We start from the raw sequence: 27,257 nt of genomic DNA, 5'->3' as shown, positions 1-27,257 counted from the left end.
GGAGGAAGGTGGGGGTGGGGGCGGGAGGGAGGAGGACAGGGGAACCCATGGCTGATGTATAAAACTAAAACACATAATAATAATAATAATAATAATAATAATAATAATAATAATATATAAAAAGTTTTAAAAAATAAAATTTGAAATAGAATTTTAAAAAATTAAATAAATAATTTTTAAAAATTAATGTCAAAATTATAAAAATTTTCTTGTCCATGCCTAATCCTTACCTCTTACTATAAAAAAGGGGCTCAAAATCTGCCCCCATTTGCCACAGTTCAGAAGCCTGAACTCTGGCTATGGCCCCAGTTAACTGGTAAGCTTTTTCTCCCCATTGTGCTTTTTGGAATAAAATTTGCTTCTGGTTTTTAGACATCATGGTCTGTACCTCAGTATTTGCACACACACACCCAAGACCTAACATGAGAAGCTTCCCTAACTCCTCAGACAGTGGCTGTTACTTATTTCACTGTGATAAACACCTTGCTTAGTTTGTGTGTATAAGGCAATGACTACTTCCTTTTGTAATTCTAGCAATCCATACAAGCCCTAGACATAGGCACTTAACAAGTGTTTGCAGAAAGCTGCAGACTAAAACAGTAGATTTGAGTATAAAATCATTTTGCGTTGTCTGTTTAAAAAAATCTGTCAGAACACATTCCTCCTGGTGTTTAAAGCAGAGGAGAACCAACCATGTGTGGTCACTATGGTACAGTGGAGCCTCCAGAATAAAGAAAGAACCAACCAGCTGCAATTATAAATGGAAAAATAAAAAATATGGTAGATCTGAGGAAGACTTCATACTGGCAAATGACCATTTCTCTGAAAAGAGCACATTTCCTTATCAGTGTCTTAACAAGCATCTATGTTATCCGCTGTGGGTATCATAATGAGTGTCTATGTAATCTACTACATACCATCTATTGTCATCAATAAGGATGGATTTGCCAGGTTGCACAATATCATCATTAACATAGCAGTCACACTCAGATTTCTGAACACAGTTTCCTTCACTGTTCTGGTACATTCCTTGAGGGCAAGTACATCCATCAACTGGAATGTCTTCTATATCACAGCTTCTGTCTCGTTGTGAGAGTGATCGGCAAGAATTTTTGCAGGTTTTCACTTTGTAGTCAAACACAAGGCCACTTGGACAAGAAACCTCTGTGGAGGAAGAGACAAGAACAGTTGTTTTTATGTATTATGTGTACATTCAGGAAGAGAACTTCCTTTACACTGATGTTTATAAAGAACATAGTGGATTATTCATATTTAAAGTTATGAGTATAGAAAAAATGATTTGCTCATTGTTTTTTTTTTTTTTTAATTCATTCTGTTCAGTCAGTGTTTCAGACAAAGCCCACAGGCAGGCTAGACAAGACATACTGCTCTTGTGTGGCTTATGTTCCCATTTTAAGAACAACTGTGGCATGTGCCATAAAAGGGAAGATGCATACTGTCTCTATGCACAGCTAAGATCTGTACTGAGGGAAGAGAATGGACCAATTAACAGGGGAACTGAAGGCCAGAGAAGGGTAATTCTGCATGAGGAGAACAGCCTAAGCTGGGAGACAGCAGGATTCTCACAAAGAGCATACCAAAGTGGAAGCTCCAAGTCCAGGGACACTGTCGGTGGTTATAGGACCCTTTAAACCAGGAGAAACAACTGGCATTGTTTTATGTCTTATGAGATTTTACTTTAAAGATTATCTGGCTTTCACCCTAGAATATAGATTAGAAGGAGCAGAAGGGAAATACCAAAGAAGATCATTACAATTAGACAAGATGAAAAGAAAGGGAAGGCACTTCCTTTTGCTAAATTAAAGGCAGAGGAAATTTAAGCTGTGAAGAGACCCTGGAGGGAATGTGAACAGCCCTATTGCTTATTGGACATGGGCCATGAAGTGCTGAGAAATCTAGAGGATATCGGCTTCCTCAAATCTGCAGGCTTTTGTGAGACTTTGTAGCCCAGGTTGACCTGCAATACACTATGTAGGCCAGGCTGTCCTTAAACTCACAGAAATCCTCCTGCCTCACTTGGCCTTCCAAGTATTGGGGAATGGAGCACACACACCCATGCCTGACCCGTTGAAGATTGTTTTGGTTGTTGTCATTCTTTTCTCAGGGTAAACATTTATGATGTCATACTCAAGGAATATGATAAATATTTTAACTATAATATTTGGGCCCCATGTTTACAAATGACAAACTATGTAAATTTCAGTATACAGTAATTAAACATATTCCTGTAAATACTTATCATCTTAAAAATGCAAATACATTAAGTAAAGGAATGAATCAAAATGGTAAAATCCAAGATTTGCTGATGATCGTTTGTTGTAGGGCTCTGCTACTTAAGGTTGCAGTTCACCACGTCTGGATGGCTCACTGAGCCGGACATACTATGGAGGACTCCCTTTGCAGCAGACTCCCTCCCTACTCTGTTTGGATAATGTCTAGGCCTGGATGCTTGACTTTATTTGGAAACTGAGTCTGAATGCCTTTGCTCCCTGCAAGTGCTCCCCTGCCCCTTGCTATCCATCTGATAATCGCATATTGTGCTCCAGCTGTAAGGTAGGACCATGCTGCTAAATGCAAATTAGGTGATGCCCCTGTCTCCATCACATATTCCCCTTACTTTGGAATAAAGTTGAGCTGCAACATGGAAGCAGACTCCCGGAGGAAGACTATTTCCTTCTTACTCACAGGCGCTGCATGCGGCCTCTGCTCCCTGTGTCCTTGTGGACTGATGGCCAACAGACCACAAAGAAAAGGGAGACCCCGTAATCGTTTAAAGAAATCGTTTTTGAAAGTATCAGGCACGAGTTTGTAAATGCATGTGTCTCCCCACCCTAGCACAGGTGCACACAGGAAGTGGAGGAGTAAGCAGAGGAAGCAGCAGAGGAAGTGGAGGGAGAAGCAGCAGAGGAAGTGGAGGAGGAAGCAGAGGAGGAAGCAGAGGAGGAGGAAGCAGCGGAAGAAGCAGAGGAGGAAGCAGTGGAGGAAGTAGAGGGAGAAGCAGCAGAGGAAGCAGAAGAGGAAGCAGAGGCATCTGCCACAGGCACTGTGCTACTCACCACACAGTCCAGCTCTCCAGCCCACTAGATATGTTTTCTTCTCAGCACATGCCTTCACGTAGTTCCCTAAAACTGTACACAGGCAGTCTTGGCTGTTTTCACACGAGCACGTGTATTTTTTGCATTCCTTTCAAATAAAAAGAAATCGCATTCTAAAGTGAGTCAGAGGAACAGGCAATGCGAGTATAACAGCTGACTGTGTCTCCAGGCATTCCTGGCCCCAGAATTAAATTTTACTTTGAGACATTCAGAAATATTTTTAAATATTTAAAATAGCTAATTAATTATTAATCCACTTTAAAAAAAGAGAAGTTATTCAATCTTTTTCTTGTTTGAGATTCTTTCCCAGCATTACATTTATAAAGTTGGTGTATCTAATACTTAAGTAATTATTAGACTCGCCAGGTGGTGGTGGTGCACCCCTTTAATCCCAGCACTCGGGAGGCAAAGGCAGGTGGATCTCTGTGAGTTCGAGGCCAGCCTGGTCTACAGAGCTAGTCCAGGACAGGCTCCAAAGCTACACAGAGAAACCCTGTCTCGAATAAAACAAAAACAAACAAGCAAAAAGTCCCTAATTCTATTTTTAAGCATATACCTTAATCTATTGACAATAGTAATAATTTGAAAATGTTTAAGCTGTGCACGCTTTGTCAAAATCAGCAAAATATTTCTAACAAAGGCTGTTAGTGCTAGACCACCACATACCTCGTAGTAGAATTTGGGGTTCACAGTCTGGTGACAGGCAGCAAAAGGTCCGCTTGAATTGAGAAGAACCCCACAGTTACTTTCAGCAAACTCCTCTGGAAGGAAGTGAAAGTGTCCAAGGTTAGCCTCGGTTATGCCAAAGTCTTTAATTTAAAGGAAAGCTGTATTTCTCAGGGTTCTGCCACCATGAAGAGTTTTGCCCTCAAAGTAGGCTGTTGCTATGATGGATCAAATTCAATGTCACTATGTTTAAAATAACACAGTGCAAACAGCACACTCAAAGGTAAAATCTTCATGACTACTGGCTTTTTCTAGTAACCCATTTAACATCTCTCTGAAATGTACTTTCCATATAAAAATGAACATAATGAAGTACTTGACATCTGAAGTGCCCCTTTGTTGTGCACGAATGTGGCCCACCTGCCACCTCTTCTGCGTTACACCCATGTCACATGACATAGCATCACCAGGATCAATAAACAAAATGTATTTTTTGAAAAGTGTTTAACTGATATTTTTTCATTCATAAATACCTACCCCATACTAAGTTCACAGAAGGAAAATCCATAAAAAAGGGAGGTGATAGCAAATGCCTCCCATAATGATTTTAAACATAAAGGAGTCTGGCCCCCGACAGAGACAGAAAAAGCACCTCTGACTGGTATTCTGGCAAATATGCAATAACCTGTCACTCCACTTCTTCTGAAACTATTACTATTAATAACATCTTCTCCAAGTTCAGTTTAATTTATGTTGTTACTAATCCAAATGTAATACACTGAAAATCAGATTTATTTTATATACACTACAAAACACTGGCCTCTTTTCTACTGAACATAAATTAACTTTGCTCCTTATAAGAAATGCACTCTTTCGTGTAGTCTCATAATTCCTTTATTCAAATAACCCCAAACTAAATAACACGGCCACTAAACCTCCCCAAATAGAAATTACAACAATACTTCTACCAACTAGCTGTCAATTTGAAATTAGTGGGTGATGTTTCCATTTGGGGCTGCCTTAATAACTTAAAAGAATATTATAAATTGATCAGACTCTGTATATTATATATACATATATATACATTATATATATAATCATTTTGAAAAACTGGTTAGCACATTCACACATTGTAAGCTTGTTTCCATTGCATTTCTTATTTATAAAAGGAGGGACATGAAGCCCCTATGAAAACTGCCACAAACACAGGAAGCACCTCAATGTCACTGGTTTCTAAGTGCTGAGATTGCAGCATCATCTGTGATCCCTAGGGAGTCCGGGGCCTCTGTCCTGTACCATCTACATTTGTATTAATATAGATGGTGGCCATATCATATCCTCCGTGAGTTTGTATGGGAATAAATGAACTAGAATTAGTGAAAGCTTTTAACAGGCTAAAACAGGAACCATGTATGTGTCAGGTTGTAGTTAGGACTGTGGTGGAATTGGTATTACTGAACAAGTGATTACATCACTAAAAACCAACGATCACTTGCACCATTAAAAAAGGAGGGGAAATGAATAAGCTGAATTATTTCTAAAACCTCCTCCAGCTCTGTTGTTCTGTCATAGCGTAAGAAACAAGGGGTATGGTAAAAGACAACAGAGATGAGTTACCAATGAAAAATGGGTTTTCTAGACATTCTCCCAAACCAGACTACTTCTCTATTTCTTCTAAAACTGGGACAGAGTGAGAAATATGAACTAGAGGCAAGGTGATATGATGTGTTCATATGATTATCAGCACAATTCTACATGTACCAGTACCAACTGTAAACAACAGAGTGTGATTCTCAATGGCTGTCACCTGTTTCAATGCTGACACAGGACGAGGGGCTCCCCTTAGGGCAAGACATCATCTCCCAGGAATTCGCAAATGCCTGAGCTGTACTCTCCAGAATTTTCTGACTTGACATGAAATCATCTTCTGCCTTATTGTTGTAGGAACCACAAAGACCTGCATGATGTCAACGACACAGAGCAAAGGTTAGTATTTCTACCTACTCAACCTTTTGGCTACTTTATTGAAAACACTGTAAGAAATACTTGAAATATGTTTAGTTAATAGTGGCGCACATTCAGTAAAATCTTATGTCACTTCAGACTTCACTTATTAGTCTTTCACAAAAATTCCAGAACACAGAAAACCATGTGCCATAAATGGTATGTAGATGCTGGCCATGGAAACTTTAGAGAGGTGAATCGCCCTAAGGCTATGTGCCTTCCTTGTCAAAGCTGTCCAGTCCACAAGTTGCTTTCTTTGTCTATATGAAAATACCTTACCTTTCTAAGTAAAAATGTAGCATAAAGCTTGTACCATGTATGCATTAACCCTCCTGTGGGACTTGCCATTTATTTGTTCAACTTTTATGACTATAAAGAGGAGTTCATTTTTATTTGATGTGAAACTTCAGGAAAATAAATGAGCATGTGGTGAGGCCTAAAGGCAAATAGTAATCACTTGCCCCTAAGTTTAAAGTTATATATATATACATATATATATACTGTATTTTCATTTATTCAGCTACATGCCAAGGTGTTAACATATACACTACTAGTAAACATACATATATAACACATTTTCAAAATGTTAACTAAGTAACAGTCCTTAAATATTTTTATATTTCATTTATATGGATGTGTGTATTTCATGCATGCGTGTAAGTGCACCACCTGCATGCCCGGTACCCATGGAGGCAGAAGATAGAGCATCAAATCAGATGGCAGTGGAGTTACTGATGGTTTTGAGATACCATGTGGGTGCTGAGAGTTGAACCCAGGCCCTCTGCAAGAGCAACAAGTGCCCTAAACCACTGAGCCATTTCTCCAGCCCCTAAATAAAAGTCTTAATTCAATATTTTTAAATGCATAAATTGTTAAACACCTTTTGATATTGATTCTGGATGGACAAAGGTTTATTGTTACATTGTTCTCTTAAAGGCAGTTTAAATAAACAGGCTGAGCACATAGTAGGTTAGCAGTCTTATGTCACATGTGACCTCTCAGAATGTAAGAGATGTTTTTGTAATATTACATTGCCACATTAAATGAATGATGCTGGATCTTTGGAAATAACACTATTTGGCAGACTTACCAACAGTGTCTGTGAATGCATCAGGAGACATGGACACATACAACTGCATCACAGGAGAGATTTGTATTTGCATTTTTAGGAGAGAGAGTACTTCTGCTTGCATGTATAAAGAAGATGCATTGAAGATCTGTACATCGTCTGTTGAATAATAATTTACCATAAAAATTAGCATGTCAGAATAAGAGATTTTAAGGTAATTTTGTTATTATTTTTGGTTTTTCAAGACAAGGTTTCTCTGTGCAGTTTTGGAGCCTGTCCTGGATCTTGCTCTGTAGACCAGGCTGGCCTTGAACTCACAGAGATCTGCTTGGCTCTACCTTCCGAGTACTGGGATTAAAGGCCTTTGCTACTGTATGATAGCTAATTTTATAATGATATGGCATAGGTATTAATTATAACTATGTTCTAATTTTTGTTTTTCCATACTGGATTGCAAGCTTCATGAAAGAAAGCATTTGATTTACTTAATATTGTCTGAATTTTGATATCATGCATGGATTTATTTACTCTATTATTAAATACTCAAAATTGAATTAAAAAAATTAGCATGTCAGTTTTAGAAACCGAGTAAATAAATGCATCTTACATGTGTTTTTAAATGCTGTTGTTCACCTTACCTGAATAGTAATAACCTTTCATTCTAACTCCATCCTTTGTGACTGTCCCATCACTATTGAACACAAATCTGCTACCTGAAAGAGACTAATATTTAAAACACTTTGTTAGCTCAGCATGGTTTTAATGTGCTATGTGATGCTGAATTTTTATGCCACTAAAACATGCTGAATTCTATAGCATAGATTTATGAACATCTTTACAGCCTTTCTTAGACTATGCTTCCCATATCAGCCCTGGAAAGGAACACTTGTGTCTCCAATTTACAAAGAAACTGAAAGCAAGATGGTAAATGTTTGTAAGTATCAACACCCAGGCAAAGTCATTATTCTTCAAAACTTCAGACTCTTTTTTTTTTTTTGCGTGCGTGCGTGTGTGTGTGTGTGTGTGTGTGTGTGTGTGTGTGTGTATGTGTGTGATAGGTGAGGGAAGGCCACAGACTTGTACCAGATGTCTTCCTAAGTTGCCACACACCGTGTTCTTTTGAGATACAGATTCTAACTGAAACTGAAGCTTGTCAATGTGTCAAGACTGGTTGAGCAGCCAGTCCCAGGGCCCTGCTCTGTCTTTGCCTCCCCTGTCCTGGAACTAAAGGCAACGCAGCCAGGCTGAACCTTCCTTTTTCTCACATAGATACCAGGGATGAAGGCCAGAAAAAGTATCAACCAAACCATTTCTCCAGTTCCCAAACTATGTTTTCTTCTTTTATTTTTTAAATTTTGAATTTTAGTGTGTGTCAGGGACAGGGGAGTTACATATGTGTGGGAGAGTGTGTGTGCCTATGCATTTTCCTGCATAAGTCAGAGCAAGGCATTAGGTATCTTGCTCTATCACTCCTTGACTTATCCCAATGAGATAGGGTCTTTTGCTTAACCTGGATCTCACTAGTTTTGGCCTGGCTAGATGGTCAGCAAGCCCTAGTGATCCTCCTTTCTCTGACCCAGAGGGCTGAGGTTATGGCCTAGCTATTACAAGGTCCTTGACATTGGAACTCAGATCCCCATGCATTTGGATCAAGTTCTCCTACTCACTGAGCCAACACCTCAGCCCATTCCAGAGTTTAGTTTGTGAAATCATCCATCTGATTTTCCTCAGGCTAAATCTTCAGAAGGTAAATACGTACGGAGTTTTGAAGAAGCGTAACACTCTTCAAGCATGATCCAGTCTGACCATTATCACATGGATGAAGTTCAACACTAATGGAAATATTTTCATTCTGCAAAAGAATTATTTTTTGTTCAAGAATTTTCTCACACACTATTCCTATGTGATTTATTCACAATGAACTTAAATCTGTGGAGTTTCTCCATACAATCTCTTCATAATCTAGCAACCCCATCCAGCCCCCTGGCACACCCACAGGAGCAGACAAGCATCGTATAAATGGTCTGGGTGTCGGGTGGAATCTATGTTCCATACAACTGATGGACATTTTACTGCAAAATGTTGTATCTTCACTCTTGCATCCAATATAATTGTGGCGCTTTGTGGGGCTTATCAGGAATTCAAGGTAAAATGGCTTTTGAATCCCTGGGTAGTCTGCAGAATCTGTATAGATACAAATGTAAGAGTTTTTTTGTTTTTTGTTTTTGTTTTTTTTAACTTGGAAAGCTGTACATTTTGATGTGAAATGTCATGAGATTTCCATCTCCGACATGCAGGTCTCTGGAGCACTGCTCTGAAAACAGCAAGCATTCTGTATGCCTTAGTGGGTTTCTCTTCCTTTTCCCCAACCCTAGTCCTCATAGAGTGAACAAAAGGAGTATAAGAAGAAAGAAAAGAAACAATAGTTGATACACAGGAATCATCACTTTGGAACACAGATCTTGAGTAGCAGGAACTACATTTGGTGAAAATATCCCATGTCAACCCACTCCTCTCTCTTTGCAGTACACAAACTCAATTCATCTTCATTTCTTACCAGAATCAGGAAACACGATTCATTTTTCTCCTGTCCACTGAAAGCAGGAGCTACAAAGCAGAACTGCCCTGTTATTGGACGTCATATTACTGGAGATTTTAATACTAAGAAGAGACTAAATGTCAACACAGCAGTCGTCCTATAATGGGGCCACGCTGTATAATAAAGGCTAAAGTTATTTATTCAGGGAATAATGAAGAAGATGCTTCTAGGACATGCAGGACCAGATTATATAAAGTGCTGTTGAGTATATGCAGACAGGCAGAAAAGTACAACAACTTTCCTATGTACTCAGAGGGTTGTTCACAAATTGAGATTTCACTTGTTGAATTTTATTTCAGCCAGAAATCTTCAGAGTGTACATGCTATAACATTAATGTACAATGATGTCAATGTCAATTTTGTGACAGAAAACAGACACTGAAATGGATAATTACTAATCCAAAGGCTGTTTGCTTCTTACTTCTTTACATAGTAACTCAGTAGAAAAGCTACTTCCTCCCTGCCCTGCTAGCTTTCCTAGTGACAGAAGGAACTTTGCAAGCTGCTGGAAGGGAAAAGTCATCAACAGGCTTGTACAGCAGTGAACCCCATGAGCTACATCAGCCAGGCAAGAAATGCCTAGGGGCAATAGTGGCATGAACGTTATGGGGGCAACTAGTGTCTTCCTAATTGATTTTAAGGCTTGGCTTGCTCCACAAGACGAACTCATGCCTGGAACTCTACAACCCTGACCGAAGATCTACACCTTGGGGCAGAACCTACTTCTCTTAGAATTAAACTGTATCAAATGTCTTTCTAAGTACCTATCCTTACACTCATAGATTAGACTAGTTTTCACCTCTCATTAAAGAAGCTTGTTTTTGCACTGTATCGTAGTAGAGATTCAAACTGGCCCAAGTACAAAAAAAAAAAGTGACTACTGAATTATTATCCCTAAATGAAGCATTCATGTCACAACCCTTCTGCAAGAAGACCCAGGGAACATCATAGAAGTGGGAGAAGAAAAAAAGTTGTAAAATCCAGAAGTTGTAAAGGACTGATACAAACTAATGTCTTCTGGACATAACAGAGTCATTTCACTGGTGAACACATAGCATCTGTGGCTGTCTACACAAGACCCATGCAACGTCAAGCTGTCAACATTCCAGTATACAGAGGGGAGGTGCTCACGAGGTCCCACTCCTGGCTGAGGAGCTATTGAAAGTTGATGGTTGTTGAGAGGCAAGAAGTCAGTTTTCTTTATGGATGTAGTCCTTAGTAGGTTGTCCATGTTCCAGTGGATAACCCAATACCCATGTGTGTAATGGAAGCAATAATTGGAGCCAATTGGTTACAAAGAAGAAGAGAAGGAGAGGAAGGAGAAGGAGGAGAAGGAAATGAAGTTGATTTGCAGGGACATATCTGGCGGGGGGGGGGGGAGTGGGAAATAGATACGCTCTAAATACATTGTATACATGTATGAAATTACCAAAAATAAATAACACAAAATGAATTGAGTTTTAAAGTAGTTGAGAATTTGCTCGGTTTTCACAGATGTTGTAGGCAAGTACTTACATGAACGGCCAAGAAGTGACAGTCTCCAGGATGGCTAAATACATTGTTATCGAAAGTGGTAAATAAGCTCCCTTCCACTTTACATATCCCAGTACATAAAGCTTCGGTACAAGACCACTTTGCTTCTTGGCATGTGCTGTGGAATGCAAAGGTGAGTCAAAGGTAAATCTTCTGCAATGCTGAGCAAATACCAAGACATTAGAACATCCCATCCAAAGCTGACATGTGAGCAAGCCCTATCAGTTCATTCCCCACTTAGCAATAGGCCTGACAAGATGGATGGTTGGTTGAATATCATGATGTTTTAAACAACTTGAGTTTCTTTGAGGAAAAATAATCCTAACTTTATGAATTGACCATATTTCAATCTTGTACACTGGATTTCAGAGGTTTGTCCATGTGCTGCATGGTTAGCATGAGGGCAACAGGTACAAACTACCATGGGAAGTTGTACTTCGAAATGTCGTACAGAGGCACAGAGATGTTAGGAGATGCACAGAGGCCTTAAGAAGACGTTACTTCTGAAAACATCAAAATTAAGAACTACCCTATGACACAGCTCTTGCACTCCTAGGCATAGACCCAGAGACCTCCACTCCCTATGACAGAGGTGTTTGCTCCCCATTTCATGGTTGCTTTACTCATTACAGAGTGCGTGGAGCCAACCTAGTTGTCCATCAACAGATGAATGGATAATAACAATCTAGGCCATCTATGGAAAACTGTTCAGCTCTAAAGAGAAGTATACTCACAAAATTTGTGAGAAAACGGAGGGACTTAGAATGTGCAATATTATTAAGTGAGGTTACCACAGGAAGAAAGAAAGAAAGAAAGAAAGAAAGAAAAGAAAGAAAGAAAGAAAGAAAGAAAGAAAGGAGAGAGAGAGAAAGAAAGAAAGAAAGAAAGGAGAGAGAGAGAAAGAAAGAAAGAAAGAAAGAAAGAAAGAAAGAAAGAAAGAAAGAAAGAAAGAAAGAGAGGGAGGAGAGGGAGTGAGGGAGGAAGGAAGGAAGGAGAGAGAGAGGGAGAGAGAGAGACCCACATGTTCACCCTCACATTGAGATCTTAGCCTATAGTGGATACACGGGTAGCTGTATACCATTGTAATGTGGTTAAAGTACAACATGGAGGAGAAGAGGAAAGGCAATAAAAACTAAAATGCTTACTAACAAGTTCATGTATGCTGTACTTTGTGTGAGTCCTTTGCATGACCTCTCAAGGTCTAACACAATCTCCCTACAAAGTGATCCTTCAGTGAGCAGTGTCCACAAGTGACTCTGTGAGGGGCTGATCACTTCCTGGAGACCTTCACTTTGAATTACATTTTTAGGTGTTAAATATTTCTGTAGTTCTTCATAAGCACTACTAAACTTAGTGTATTTATGCTTTAAACACAAGTTGAGTTATCCAAATAGCAGAGTGTGAAGATTAGTAGAAGTGCGTTCAAAACCATCCTGATTTTAAAATTTCTGAGAATTCCTGGGTAATTGATTTATTCCCTCAAATCTGTAAGAGTGGCATGCCAGGAATTTAAAAACACTGACAATTGCTTTCTGTTTGTTTGTTTCTTTTTTCCCCATGGCATGTTACAATTCTAAGAGGCATGACTTTTGCTGAATAAAATTTAGATAACTTTAAGTATGAATAAAAACCTTGATATTATCTTCATGTTCATAAAATGTAATCAAAAAGCACACACATACCATTGAGAACCACAGGGGCCTTCTCGGACTTCTCCTGGTTTGTACACTTTTCCATTAGATTCACAGGGGCATTTTTCCTTTAATACACACTTTCCTTTCTCACCAATATCGTCCAATAGATAACCTACCATACGCAAATAGATGTAGTCTTAAAATTATATTAACGTCAATGAATTCTTTAACTACTGTAGCCATTCCTTAACTCTTTCTAAAGCAATGAAGGTGTGCCCTGAAATGCTGCTTTCTTGTGGAAGTGATCATTTTTTCATTTTGACTGACAGGAATATAGATGAAAACTTTCTGAGCCTGAGTTACTGCCCCATAGAGACAGGACCTATTAAGCCCAATGTAGTCTGGTGGCATTTGGGAACTCAGTACTCAGAGATAAAAACACACATGAGCTTTGAAAGTATCTGACATTCTTGAGTGGGTTGTCAGAGGATGGACAGGAATAATTCACCTGCTACAATAGCGTTTTGGAACTATAGCTTGCTGTACTCTGCCTGGGTTTGCTGTGTTGGTGTGAATATGCTCATGGATAAATTACCTTCTGGGCAAATGCAGCCACTCACGCATTCACTGTCTTGAAAAGGAGCCACATTAGAGCAAGTTGGAGGATTTGAAGGTCCGCATTCTTTGTAAATGTGCTTTCCTGGACATTGTTGCTTTTCTGAAGATGTAAAGAAATATGTATGCTCAGAAATGAAAGGAAAATAAACAGAGTTCCCTAGCGATCCTTTCCAATTGGATTCACTGAGTCTGCTTTTCAAGACACAAATCAGTCTTTCTAGACACTCCATAGAACTAAATGATGCCAACTTCTCAAGCATTATTTCACTGAATAGTTTTTAATTTAGAGGGAATGTAAATGGCACCATCTAATTTCATCACATGTTGAAGTTGATATTCAGTTCTCTAAAGATTAGCCCAAGCATCAAAGTATAAATTATACTTATACTTTGTATAAAGCTCATATTTACATTTTACTAATCTTTTAACAAGAGTAGACTACTAAAAATAATCCACTGCATTTTATAGGATTTATATTTCTCCCCTTATATTTTGTTGATGAGCATACTAATTAAGACCTTAAGACAAAATTCTGCAACACAGCAAGTCATATCACTAAATGAGCCTCAATCTCCTCAGAAACACATGTTAGAGACAAGACTTCCTTATCTCTCAGTCCCTTTCTGGGCCTTAGAATCATTCAAGAAAACTGTTTTTAGAAATACTTTCAGATATAAAATGAGTTCTTTAAGAAGGCATTTTTTTTGTAACCTATTATGATTAAGAGAAAAAAAGCACCTACCACAAACCACAGCAGAATCATCTCGCCAGTGTTCAAAGACACCAGGACCATCAAAGGCACATAGTCGGGCTAGTTCTGAAAAGGTGTCACATGTAGTGCCCTTTCCTCCTCCTCTGGTTCGACAATACTCATCAACACACACCTTTTTGTACTCGCTGGATGAAGGGGAAACTTTCCCACATTTCTCAAAGTAAGTCCCAATAATTTTGTCACAATACTGCAAAGCAAAGCACGTTTCATTAAATCATAAGGGGGAAAAAGGGCAATAGGGTGAATTTCTAAGAAAAGATAGATACAGAAATTTTGTTTGTCATAATATAATGTTCTGTAACTCTTGTGGAGTGTGGCCAAGAATTCTAATTGAAATTTTAAACTTAGGTTGTATAATGAATAAAGACAGTCCCAGAAGAAAAGTCTACCTCTGACATTTCAGATGGCTATGATGGCTTCAGATTTATTTGTTCGATTTATCACCTAGATTTATCCATCTGTCTCCTACACTGCACTGAGTCTCGGATCTGGAGAAAACAGGTAGGTGGGATGAAACTTATCAATGATAGGGAATGCATGGCCACTGGTGGAAAAGGACAATTCCCAAAAGAGATCCTGATCCTGGACTGTCAATCTGCTTAGATTCTATGAGTAGGCAGGTGGAGAGGTAGCCATAAACTACAGTGTCCTTTTATAGTGGAAATTATATTCATTTGCTTTTATATTACAAGTAGTTTATGTGTTCTCTGTTAGTAAACAAAAGAATGACATATTACGCTGTCCCTCAAAACATTTGAATTTCAACATATTTCAATGACCACATGGTATTTTCTTGTTATCAAAATTTTTTCAGAAAAACACAAAAGCTCCTGTTTTACAGCTGTGTAGTTTGCACTAATGTCAGCCAGGGAAGACTGATAACCACACACACACACACACACACACACACACACACACACACACACACACACACGCACATACACATGTGCGCACACACGCCAAATCAGCTGAAAATAAGGAAAAGGGAATCAGTGAGAATGTTTTCCCCAAATTGCTTTTGGAAAATTTCTCCTATTTCTCGATGGCTGTTTTAAAATGTGTAGAGAAGAATTGTTATTCTGCTAAGACCATCTCAGTATTCGATGGCCATGTCCTTGTGGGGGCCATATTGATCTGGGTAGCCTGTGCTGCCATCTGGGGCCATGGAGACAACTGGCCAGGGCCATGTCTGGGTCTGTGGTCCTGCTGCAGTTGGGGTCTGTGATGATGTCCATGGCTAGTGTTAGCACAGGGGGTCATAAGTACCACATGTGTGGAAATCCATGAGCTGCTTTGAGTCAGCCCCACCTTTCACTAGCCCTAGGATAGATGACCCTGGCCCTTGCTGGCTGGATACTACAACAAGAGCACATCCTCTGCCTTTCAGGGGAGAGCTGCACCCAACTCCCCAAACACATACTCAGGAAAGATAGACCTACCCCTTACCACTGGCATGCAACTCACCAGGGCAGCACAATAGAGCTGAACCTATTGTTGGGATCTCTTGCAAGATGACTCTGAGAGTAGGAGAGCTGACCCTGCCACCCCTTCTATCTGCCATGTGGTGGTATAAGGGAGAAAAAGATGTCCCCACCCTCCTCCCAACCCCTGCACTTACCCAATACCATCTACAGCAGGTGAGAGTACTGCCCTCACAAGCTGCTCCCTGAGTGGGATCTGCACCCTTTCTGGGTAGTACACTAGAGCTGACCCTGTTGTCAGGATATATGTGAGCTGGCTCTGGGAGCAAGAGGGCAGCAGAGCTGACCCCCTCCCCTTATCTGCCATGTGGCAGCACGGATAAAGGAAAGATGTCCTTCCCTGCTTTGCCCCCATGCTACCTGCAGCAGGAGAGAGAGCTGGCCCCAGGATCACGAAAGTGAGAGGGCTATCCTAACCCCTTACCAGCGGCAGCACACTAGAGCTGGCCCTGTGGTCCAGGGAGCAGGTGAGCCAGCCCTGAGGGCATGAGAGCAGGAGAGCTGACTCTACCCCTCCTCATATACCCCTGCAGCAGTCGAGCAAGAGAGGGCTGCCTGGGCAAAAGAGAAGAACTGCCCCAGGTGGTGTGAGTGTGAATAGGTTGGCTCTGGGGACTTAAGAACAGGAGAACTGGCCCAGCCCTTCACTGCAGAATGCATTGGATGCACTAGGCAAGTGCTGAAGAGCTCAACCCAGCTACCACTCAGGCCCAGAACCAGGGCTATGAGTTATCCCACCCCAGCATTCACCACATCTGTGAACTGTTGGAGCTTGTGAAGGGGAAGAACCGACAAATCATAACTGCAGGATCTCCATGACACAGGACAACAACAGGATACAAGAAGAGCCCCAGTGAGAGTCTATTATCCATCATGTAGCAGAAGCCAGAGGCCTTGAACCAGACCAATGACTCATGGCAATGAACATTTACAAGTAAGGGTGAATGGACTAAAGGGTAAATTGTGTGACTCAATGGTCCACACTATAGTTTCCGCAATGAGATTCTTCTACTTTTTTATTTTTTGTGTTGTTGTTTTTTTTGTTTTGTTTTGTTTTTCTTTTAAATTTGGGTTTTTCTGGAGGGGGTGCATGGGCACAGGACAGAAGTGAGGGGATGAGGGGACAGGGAGATAAAGTGAGATCAGGATGCATGATGTGAAATCCACAGAGAATCAATAAAAGTTAAGGGGGAAAAAAAGAAATGTTATTCTGTGTAACTTTTTAAAAATGAAAGTCAGGGACATTTCAAACAGCATGCTCAGGTCAGAAGTTAGGGAACCACTTAGATTGTGAATGCTCTGGAGGAGAAGTAAGCCCTGCCTGTCCACTGGGAACCTAGAGATCGAGATCAGGAAAATGTTTGCGAATCATGATCTGATATAGGGCTGATTGCAAAGTTGATTAATAGCTCATATAACTCAGTAATGCAGGAACAAATCAACTAGACCTAGGACAATAGCTTGAATTGACATTTCCCAAAAAGAAACAAGAGTGCCAATAGGAGTGTGGGAAAGTGTTCAGTGTCATTAATCATTAGGTAAATATAGACCAAACCCACTGGAATGGCTATCAACACAAAGTCAGAAAGTAATAAAGGTGAGCACAGATACAAAGAAGGAACTCTTTTATAGCTATTGCAAAAAAAAAAAAAAAAAAAAAAAAAAAAAAAAAAAAAAACCAGCATAGACGTTTCGGGTACATAAAGACTCTGACCCAGTGAAATCTGCTCTCAAAAAGATATTCCTGTTTCACATTCATACAGCACTGTTCTCAACAGCCAAGAAATGGAAACAACCTGAACAGCTATAGCAGGAGAAACAGACGAAGAATCTGTGGTTATACAGTAGGACATTATTCATCTCTAAAACAACGAACAAAATATTGCAGGCTATTACAAAATATATGAGTCTGGTGAATGTTATGCTTTATGAAATAATTTTCTAAATTGCATAATCTCACTTATAAGAAGAATCTATAAAGACAGTCAAATATATGGAGAAAAGGAAGCAGTGGGTATGGGTTGGGAAGAAGAAATAGAGAGGCACGTGCCAGAAGTTATAACATAGTCATACATAAGATGAGCAAATCCTGAGCTCATGTGTCCATTGTGAGGACTACAGTAAAGCAAATGCACCATGCAAGATACTCATGCTAAATGAGTAGATTTCAACTCTTCTTGGCACAACTACAAAAAATGAATAACTATATGATACAAAGGATATGTTAGATTTCTTCATTACAGTAATCTGATAATTCTTTTTATATACCTCGTGTGGGGGTTTGAAAGAAAATGGTGGGACTGGAACTATTAGAAGGTGTGTTTTTGTTGGAGTAGGTGTGGTCTTGTTGGGAGGAAGTGTGTCACTGTAACGGGAGGCTTTGAAGGATCATATATGCTCAAGCCATGTCCAGTGAGACAGTACACTTTCCTGTGCCTTCTGATCAAGATGTAGCCAACACCATATCTGCCTGCATGCTGCCTTGCTCCCATCATGATGATAATGGACTGAACCCCCAAAATGTAAGCCGCCACCTCAGTTAAATGTTTTCCTTTATAAGAGTTGTTGTGGTCATGGTGTCTCTTCACAGCAAGAGATGCCCTAATTAAAGCACCCCATAATATCATATTATATATTTTAAAATATACAATAAATTTTATTTTAATAAATTAGGAGGATTAGTGCCCAAATTGTTGGAAATGAAACCAGATTTCCTACCTGTACTCCATCCTCGCAAACTTCATTGTTCTTACTCAAAGCGCTGGGACAGTCATTGGAAATTTTACTATTGGCAATGTGCTCATTAATATCTTGACCTGCAAATCAAAGCATGATTTCCAGATATTCACTTGTACATTATTTGTAAGCTACGTATAGTCTTGGCAAGGTAAATTATAGTTTGATTCTGTTTCTCCTCCTTTAGACAAATGTAAATTATTAGTAAACTTATCTAAATGTGAAAAAATTAAATTTTCTTTTAGAAAGTAATTTTCTTATTAATCATCTGTCTGGTCTCACCTGGAGTGCTGTTGAAGTTGCCACAAAGACCACAGGTTGTATAATGGTTATAAAGAGTGAGCTGTAAAAACAAATAACATTGGTATTTTCAGAAAACATTAAAAATGTCTCAAGACAGTTTTTAACCAAACCAAAAGACAGGATCTCTTCCTATGCAGTCCTGGGTGCACTGATCAGTTGGGGGAATGGTGTCTTTCTTAACGAATCTGTAGCTTGAACTTGGAACAAATCTGACTCCAATGCTTATTGTGTCCTCAAGCAGATTATTTTGTTTTGTTTTGGAGACAGTGTTTCTCTACGTAACAGTCCTGGCTGTCCTGGAATTCACTCTGTAGACCAGGCTGGCCTCAAAAGTCACAGAGATCCACCTGCCTCTGCTTCCTGAGTGCTGGGTTAAAGACATGCTCCACCACTAAGAGGTGGATTTTTTTTTCCTTTTACTGAAAATAGATTTTTTTTCCTCACATAATATATTCTGATCACAGTTTCCCTCCCTTGATTCTTCCCATTTCCTCCCTACTTCCCCTCTCATCTGGATGCACACCGTTTCTGTCTCTCATTAGAAAGCAGACTTTGAAGGGATAATAATACAATACAATATAATATAATGTTAAAACAAAAACTAACGCGTCAGAACAGGACAAAACAAACAAAGGGAAAGAGCCCCAGAAAAGGCACAAGGAACAGCTACAGATGCAGAGACCCACTCATTTGCACACTCAGGAATCGCATCGCCAACAAGTTTGCCTTCCTTTGCCTGCACAGTCTGCCCCATCATCAGCCATCTAGGGTGGCTGCATATGGAACAACTTTGACTGTCAGGCAAGATAAGGCTCATCACATTGAGCGTAGAAAGATTTATCAACAAATCTTACTTTATTCTTTCCTGGTGTATTTATTTTATGACTAAGACCAAAGACCAAAAACCAGAAAGTTCAACGAGAATCACTGGTCACTTACTGAGAGTTTGTTCTTGCTCCACCTTAAAGACAGGGTTTTTCTGCGGCTGTCCAGAACATAGTGATTGCCTTGTTTTTTAATGTGAATCATCTTATTGCTGTATGGTACCTGTACCCTGAAAAGTATTTTAAAAAAAAAAGTGTGTGTAAGTGGTAGGAATAGTTCTACTGTAGCAAGGGCTGTTTAGGACTAAGTACTACAGCCTTGGGATTTCAGAAAAATGAAGAGGGAGAATGTTGATGCGGTGCCAGAAAAAAAAAATCAAATAGTTTGAAATATTCATGAGTAGAATATCAATTGCCTCTCAATTTCTGATCCCCGAAAGCTGCCAAAGAGTTGGCCTGTCTGAAATATGAGTTGTTACTTCTGAAAAATAATGGTCTAGGAGCTGTGATGTCCTCAATTTCTGCTTTGTGCTGCTTCAACTGTGTATTTAACATTGAGCACGTCAATGAAAATGGCAATGCTCTGGTAACTATTTTGTGGAATCTACATTTTACACTAAATCTAGGCACCGTATCATTGTGCAACAGAGTCACTGGTTGCGATCTAACTTGCCATAGACAAGCATTGAAAGAGGGGCCTGCCATCCATTCCTTACTTAACTTGGCTTTTGTGTCTGGTTGATTTGAGTTCATATTCCAAACTATTCTGTAAAGCTTAGGCAGTACATTCTGTTACTTACCTTTCGTCATTAACAAAAATAGTATTATTCAAAACAGAGATGCCAACATCATCAATCACAGCTTTTATTTCTTCAATATCACTTTTCATATTTCTTTTGATCTCAATATTGAAGTCTCCTCCGGGTTCAGCACAGTCACGGCAAAACGTGTACGCGCAGGAAGACTCAAAGGAAAAGAGGCGGCCATTGAGAGCCTTGTATGCGCCATTACCCCACGTAACCGTTTCACCTACACAGCAATCAGAGAAAAATTCACAGTTGTTGAGACCAATGAACATACTTCTAACTGCTTCTTATATTCATGTACAAAAAAAAAAAATCATGATAAGGTTCAATTTGCCCAGTCGCTAAGTGCTTTAGTTGTTTGACTTTTCTTACTACAGTAAAACTGAAAGGAAAGCAGAAGTAGATCCCATGAGACGCCTGCAATGATCAGTCTGGCTAAAACACAACTCTAATCGAAACATCTATTTTTCCTTGGGAGGGGGGATATTGTGTCTAATATGAGGGAGGAAGGGAAGGAAGCTGAAGTTTCCTCGTTGATTTTGCTTTTAGTAGGGAGATTTTATCCTGTGTGGATGTGACACCATTTATATCATATGAGTGGAAAAATTAGATTGCAGTTTTTAAGTAGAAACGCATGTATATATGTGCACATAGATTATTTCACATGCTGTATTCCTGAGCACGAAAAACAAATAGTGTGTATGTCATATCATTCAAACATGCAGTAGTCAAATAAATGGGTGAAGGAAGGATAATTGTTTTCAATTACTTTCAGATATTTGCTACTTTGTGACCTCTTTCCGGTACTAGGTTAGACTAAACACATGAACTGAACTGATACTGAGTTATAGTCACTTACCGGCATCTTCGTTGGCTTCTGAGTATGTGGGAGTTGCTTCTGGAATATGGGATCCTTTTTCTATTCAACACAAGGTATAGATAATATTTAAGTTGAAACATACATTGACTTAAGACGTATTTAAAAGGATATGGGACTTCTAATTGGGAAGTTAAATGTTGTTGTCAAGGTGCGGTTTCTTATCCTGAATATGTAAAATTGCTCTTGAGAGCTAAGATTTGCCAAACTCATATGGATAATAATCTCTAAAATTCACTTTTGTTTCCAGGCCCAATAAGTCATTTGTGTGTTCTGAAATCCTCAGGGACAATTCATTTGGGATCATGCCCAATCACTAACATCCTATATCTATTATACAGCCATCTGCTCTGCTTGAAAAATAAGCAAATCTTTTACATTATAAGCCAGTCTTTACCAGAAGCCACAAAACAGGCAAGCCCGAGGTGCGGCTTTATCCACCACTATTATTTAATACTAATGATGCAATCATGTATGCATGTGGAAAATGTTATTTCCTGACAAGTACCTTGAAATTTCAAATCTGCACGTATATTTCTAATCACCCTTTGATCTAGATAAGTAATTTGATATGAAATCTCAGGGCCAGGCTTAAATGTCAGGATAATGGAAGTAGGTATTTCATGAAAATTTTTAAACACTTTTTACAATGCTTTTATTGTCTGCTTATGAATTGTCTAACTACTCTCTTTACCATAGAGTAGCTTTACTCAAATTGTGAGGACATAGATTACACTCCTAATTTGTTTAGAGCAGTTTATAACTATGTTTAAAGTAATAAAGGAGAAGGAGATGTTGTGCTTTACTAAAATTTCCCTAAAACATAATTTTTCTCATAATAATAAAATTTCTTTACACACCTCATTGGTGTCCTAAATCTTTTCCTCAGGAAACACTAAGAGGCTCAATATTGTAAACACAGTGGCACAGTGATATCAGGTCCCTGTAAATTAGTAACCAACAGAACCCTTCAAACTTGCATTTGCATGTGCATGTCTCTTTTTTTTTTTAAACACCCAAAGCCACAAATCAAATTACCTGGAGTACTGGGTGGTCCAGATGTAGTATACTCAGATGAGCTTGTGGTACCTGTTTTAATAGAGAATTATGCATAGTAAAATACAGTTTTAAATATCTGATGGATAAACCATGGATACAAGCTCAGCAATCCTCATGCTTGAATACTTGGGCCTTGAGAAGCTGTATCCAAAAAAAAAGGCATGTTATCAACTCAACTTCTACTGAAGCAAAATAATAATAATAATAATAATAATAATAATAATAATAATAATAATAATATGTCAGATAAAAAGTTAACTTATTCCAGAAACATCATAAGGGGAAGAGCAAAGAGTTGTGCACACACTAATGAAAGTATCTTATTTCAGTTTCAGTGAAACTAAGCTGCTTAACATTTGGGATATGTAGGTGTCTTGAACAAAGGATTCTTGCCCAGAGGAACTGGGAGTGTGCAAAACACTAACTAGATGAACCATGCCTTTACTATGGATATCAAGAAACCTAGGACGAGAGCCAAATGAAGTGGACACATTCCCTCATCCCTAACCTGGAAGCTATTTCCAGTTGGTAATAAGTTGTAAATGAAAATTTAGTTTTCTCCAAGGGAGTCTCACTGGGGAAACAAACCACTCTTAAGGGCAGGCTCCATGCCCAGCAATTGATGGACAACAAATAAACCCAAGGTGTCTGGGAGATTCTGTGTCTCACAATGTATTGTCAGGGTAGTCTTTGTTTATGTATTACGGCTTCCAGTTTTGTGTTTTTATGGAATGTCCGTGTGTGCACATGTGTGTGTCTCTGCATCTCCGTGCATTTCATGTCCTTCTCTTTAGATCTTTCTTCTCTTTAGTTGTTTCATCCTACTATGATGTGTTTGCTTTTGTTTTCTCTTATTCTCTCTTACTATTATTCCTTAAACACCCATTTACTTGCTAATGAGAGACTTAGAAAGGGTGTGGACCTGGTGGAGAAGGAAGATGGGGAGGAAAAGCAAGAAGTAGGGGGAGGGGAAACTGTAATCTGATTATATTGTATAAAATATCTTTGTCATAAAAGAAAAAACACTAAACTTTGGGCGGGAAAACACAACAAAGTAAATCCAGAACCTTCCATTGCCACTAGATTTACTGCCATTGGTACACTAACCCCCCCCCCCGCACCCCCCAAAAAACCCATATGCTATTTACTAAAAATCTCCTTGGGTAAAATCAAAGCAGCCATGCTTCAACATTAAAATGCCAGAAAAGTCTCTAATTGGAACCTTACTCACAGTAGAAACATAAAAAGTAGTTAACTCTGTTTATGCTACCTAGCCAAACCTAACCTTGTGCATGCACTGTGCTTTTCCTGGGTGTGCTGTGCATCCTCTCCTGCTTATCTCCTCCCTCCCTCCCCGACTCCTGCTCAGATCTTCCTTCCCTTCTCCCATCTCTGCTTCTCTCTTCCTTTCCTTCCCAGCACTCCTGCTCATTCTCCCTTCCCTTTCCTCTTTCCATTCATGCCAAAGCTCCCCATTTCTCTCCCTCCACTCATTCTCATCTCTCCACCTTCCATCATTCTACCCATGCTGCAATCTATGTTGAAACACTTCCAATAAACTCTAAAACTATTTCATATTAATTCATCTGAAAATTTGGCGTCTTAGTAAAGACTCCGCACCTCCATGGAGGACCCAAAAGCAACTCCCAGGATGCTACAGGTGGCAGCAAAGGTCAGCCAAAAGGCTCCCATCACCATTGACACCCCACCACACACACTCTTCTTGAAACATTGAGGCATACTCAGAGATGCTGGTGGTGAGATTTCTCAATAGTTACTAAGTTCCTTCATGTTATTATTTTTATTTATATCTTTCTTTCCTTCCTTCCATCTTTATTCCTTTCTCTCTCTCTCTCTCTCTCTCTCTCTCTCTCTCTCTCTCTCTCTCTCTCTCTTCTTTAACTTTTCTTCTGTTTACTGGCTAGAGACCCACTTACTATTTAATGTGTACCACCAGCACCAGACAGAGGAATTGCCTACATAGTTTTCTACCTCACTCCTGTGTCAGATAGAAAAATTCACAAGTCAGCAGGACGACATCATTCTAAGTATCATCCAAGCATGTCCTATACCTCTCCCATTCCCACATCAGAGGTGCTCCAAATCTGGCTATGGTGAACCAACTCAGGGATGGCACTTATAGGAGTGAACCTCATTAAGAGGTACACCCTGGACCCAGAACACATTAGGGGTAGCTGTTCCTCTGCATGGCATGCCTCAATCCCATCCCCAAACTTCCTCAGCAGTACTCCCTATCTTCCTGCTGGGCCTGCTTTCTTTAAAGCTATCAGCCTCACAGATATGGAGCTGGACCAGTCTCTTCTCTGACTCCACTTTAACAGATTGCTTTCACAGCCTCAAAGTCTCTAGTTTTGAGACACTGATTCCCACCTTTATTTCTGAATCCTGGGACTAAATGATCTTTTGAAAGGGAGCCTCCAAGATTTCCTGTGACCCAAATAGACAAATTTAGACCCTATAGGTGTATCATAAGACATTAAACCCTAACTCTTATTCTAGTGATGCCTTTTTTTTTTCTGCAAAGTGATGGAATAAGATTCAATCATGTGCTCAGAAAACCTGACCAAGGGCCTCTGGAGGCAGTATAGGACAGGGAAGAGATGACTTTTTCAGGCAGAAAGCTCATAAATACATTTCCACAATGGAAAATATTCCTGGCCAGCAATATTTAGTCCCGAGATTTTCTTCTTCCTTTCCTATTTCTTTTGGATATGCACATGATTATAGGGGATACAGTTTCGTGTCATTATAAACAAGAAGGTTGAGAAATTTGACCAAAAAACTGTCATTAAAAGAGAAAATTCTGGGGCTTAACAGCAAAGAACACTTGCTGCTCTTCTAGAAGGACTGAGTTGGGTTCCCAGCATCCACATCAGGCAGCTCCTATAATTCCAATTCCAAGGGATGCTATACCCTTTTCTGGCCTTTGCAACATCATCACTCATGAAGCCTTCACACACACACACACACACACACACACACACGTAAACCTTTAAAAAGAAATTTCCAGTTGTTAGGGTGTCTCCTTGATGGTTAGTTCTTCACAGAGGAAAAGAAGATTTGTCTTATCTTCATCACAAGCTTCACTTTGACTGATTATATTTGTTGTTGTTATGGCTTTGTCAATGATAAGTTAAGTGCAATGGCTTTTATATAAAAAAATCTTCAACCTTGTTTTCACTAAGAATAACACCTTTGGAAGCACAGATTTGGAATTAGAGATGATGGATAATGAAAGCTATAAGCCTTTTTATTTAGTTTATTTTAATGATTAGTATGCATTATCTGAAGGTGTGCATATACAGTATTTACAGGATTCTTAATCAGCTTGTAAATACAGACTTAATCCAAATTCTTTTTAAGCTATGGAACTTGAAAACATCTAACAAATAAATTAATTTAAACTTACTGGGCTGGGATGTGGCATAACTGTAGAGCACTTGCCTAGTAGGCATGAGGCCCTGGGTTCAATTCTCAATATTATTTCCCAACTTAAAAAATAGGACAAAATATTTTAACACATGATAATCTTATTAATGACCAGGATGGTGGTACACATTAGTGATCCAAGCACTCAGGAAGCTGAAGAAAGATAAATCCAAAAAGTTGAAGGCCAGACTGAGGCTTTGTACCAAGTTTCAGGCCAGCTAAGGGTACATGATAAAATTCTGCCTCAATAAAAAATATATAAACAAACTTATCAGTAAGAGAAGATAAGGATGTCTCCATGGCTGTTAATATAAGCTTTTCCTGTATTTATATCAGTTAGATGTTTAAGATGCAAAGTCAATGCTTTCTCTACTTAAATAGTTTCTTGGGTTTCCATTAAAATATTTATTATCATTTCAAAATATGGAAATTTTGTAAAGAATAGTAAATCAGGCATGAAACATCAAGCCAGAGGAAGATAGGAGAACTTTTAGGTACAGAAATATATTTTCAAATAGTGTTAAAGAGAAAGTGGGTGAACAAGGGGTCTAAACCCATGTTAAAACAAGAGATATAAAAGATTTTGTCTTAAAAGTAACAGACTGATCCAAAACGGAAATAGGCAGGTAAGGAAAACCCAGAGTATGAGCCTCAAAGGTTTGTGGAGGATGAATGTGCTTTTCAATTTATAAAAATGATGCATTTAGTGTAGGTGTGTGGGGGAAAGATATCCCCCCACTTACCCCTTGCCCCTCACCACCTACTATAGAAGAGCCTACCTTCCCCCTTATCAGCTCCATCACTAGGAAAGTGGGCCCTGCTCCTCACCTGGGCAGCACGGTAGGTAGAGCTGAGCCTGGTGGTAGAGATGTGGGTGAGCTGGCCCTGAGCGAGTGAGAGTGGGATAGCTGGTGGCCACACCTACCTCATCTACCATGTAGTGGTGAAGGCAAGGGAAAGATGTGCTCCCACCCTGCTGCTGGCACCTGTGGTGGGCAAGGGAGCTGACCTCCCCCCTTATCAGATGCTGCACTCAGCAAAGTAGGTCTTGCACCTTGCCTGGGCAACACAGCCAAGCTGACCGGATTAACAAAGGTGCGGGTGAACTGGCCTCGAGAATGTGAGCATGGGAGACCTGGTCCTGCCCTTCATATGGTGGTGTGGGTGGAGGAGAGATGCCCCACCTCCTGTGACAGGTGGAAGAGCTGGCCCTCAGGTCATAAGAATGAGCGAGCTCTTCGCCCCTCAGCAGCTGCAGCACTCCAGAGAGTGGCCCCTGCACCTCACCTGGGCAACAGAGTGGAGCTGGTCCTGATGGTAGAGGTGTGGGAGTGCTGACCTGAGGGTGTGAAAAGAAGGGAATTGGTCCCACTCCATTGCACATCACGGCTAGGAGTAAACCAGTCGGGGCAATGCTGGAGAGCTCACCCTGATGGTGAGGATGGGGGAGAGATGATAAGCTGACCAACCCTGCAACTACCCAGGCCTAGAACCAGGGTTATGAGTTGGCCCGCCCCAACATCCACCCCATCCATGATCTGCTAGAGCACTTGAAGTTAAACATTAGGCAGGAGCTTCAAAAGCAGACGCTATGGTGTCTGGCTACATCTATGCCATTTAAATTTGGTTTCTGGGGTGTCAGCAATGGTGGTAAAGCACAGACAAAGTGCCAGGGGAAAGGTCAGACACAAGAAATACAAATGTATTTCC

The 27,257-nt window shown here is 39.8% G+C and overlaps 1 protein-coding gene across 1 annotated transcript in view; it reads right to left on the bottom strand.

Annotated features, from left to right (window-relative positions):
• The window catches only part of Muc19 (mucin 19, oligomeric), a 169,441-nt gene extending 142,510 nt beyond the window's left edge, over positions 1 to 26,931 (bottom strand). Inside the window, exons 1-18 of the mRNA XM_036207612.1 lie at positions 26,607 to 26,931; positions 22,077 to 22,127; positions 21,021 to 21,080; positions 20,156 to 20,384; positions 19,471 to 19,585; positions 18,511 to 18,571; positions 18,211 to 18,308; positions 13,982 to 14,198; positions 13,217 to 13,339; positions 12,670 to 12,793; positions 10,970 to 11,105; positions 8,615 to 8,707; positions 7,494 to 7,578; positions 6,877 to 7,014; positions 5,590 to 5,739; positions 3,783 to 3,877; positions 3,078 to 3,204; positions 918 to 1,164 (exon numbers count right to left, since the gene is read on the bottom strand). Of these exons, the coding sequence (XP_036063505.1) occupies positions 918 to 1,164; positions 3,078 to 3,204; positions 3,783 to 3,877; positions 5,590 to 5,739; positions 6,877 to 7,014; positions 7,494 to 7,578; positions 8,615 to 8,707; positions 10,970 to 11,105; positions 12,670 to 12,793; positions 13,217 to 13,339; positions 13,982 to 14,198; positions 18,211 to 18,308; positions 18,511 to 18,571; positions 19,471 to 19,585; positions 20,156 to 20,384; positions 21,021 to 21,080; positions 22,077 to 22,127; positions 26,607 to 26,931 (2,474 nt within the window). The remainder of the gene's footprint in view (positions 1 to 917; positions 1,165 to 3,077; positions 3,205 to 3,782; positions 3,878 to 5,589; positions 5,740 to 6,876; positions 7,015 to 7,493; positions 7,579 to 8,614; positions 8,708 to 10,969; positions 11,106 to 12,669; positions 12,794 to 13,216; positions 13,340 to 13,981; positions 14,199 to 18,210; positions 18,309 to 18,510; positions 18,572 to 19,470; positions 19,586 to 20,155; positions 20,385 to 21,020; positions 21,081 to 22,076; positions 22,128 to 26,606) is intronic.
• Between the last annotated feature and the right edge of the window lie 326 nt (positions 26,932 to 27,257).

Source organism: Onychomys torridus, chromosome 16 (genome assembly GCF_903995425.1).
Source record: "Onychomys torridus chromosome 16, mOncTor1.1, whole genome shotgun sequence".
NCBI lineage: Eukaryota > Metazoa > Chordata > Mammalia > Rodentia > Cricetidae > Onychomys > Onychomys torridus.
This window is presented reverse-complemented; position numbering and strand designations above follow the sequence as displayed.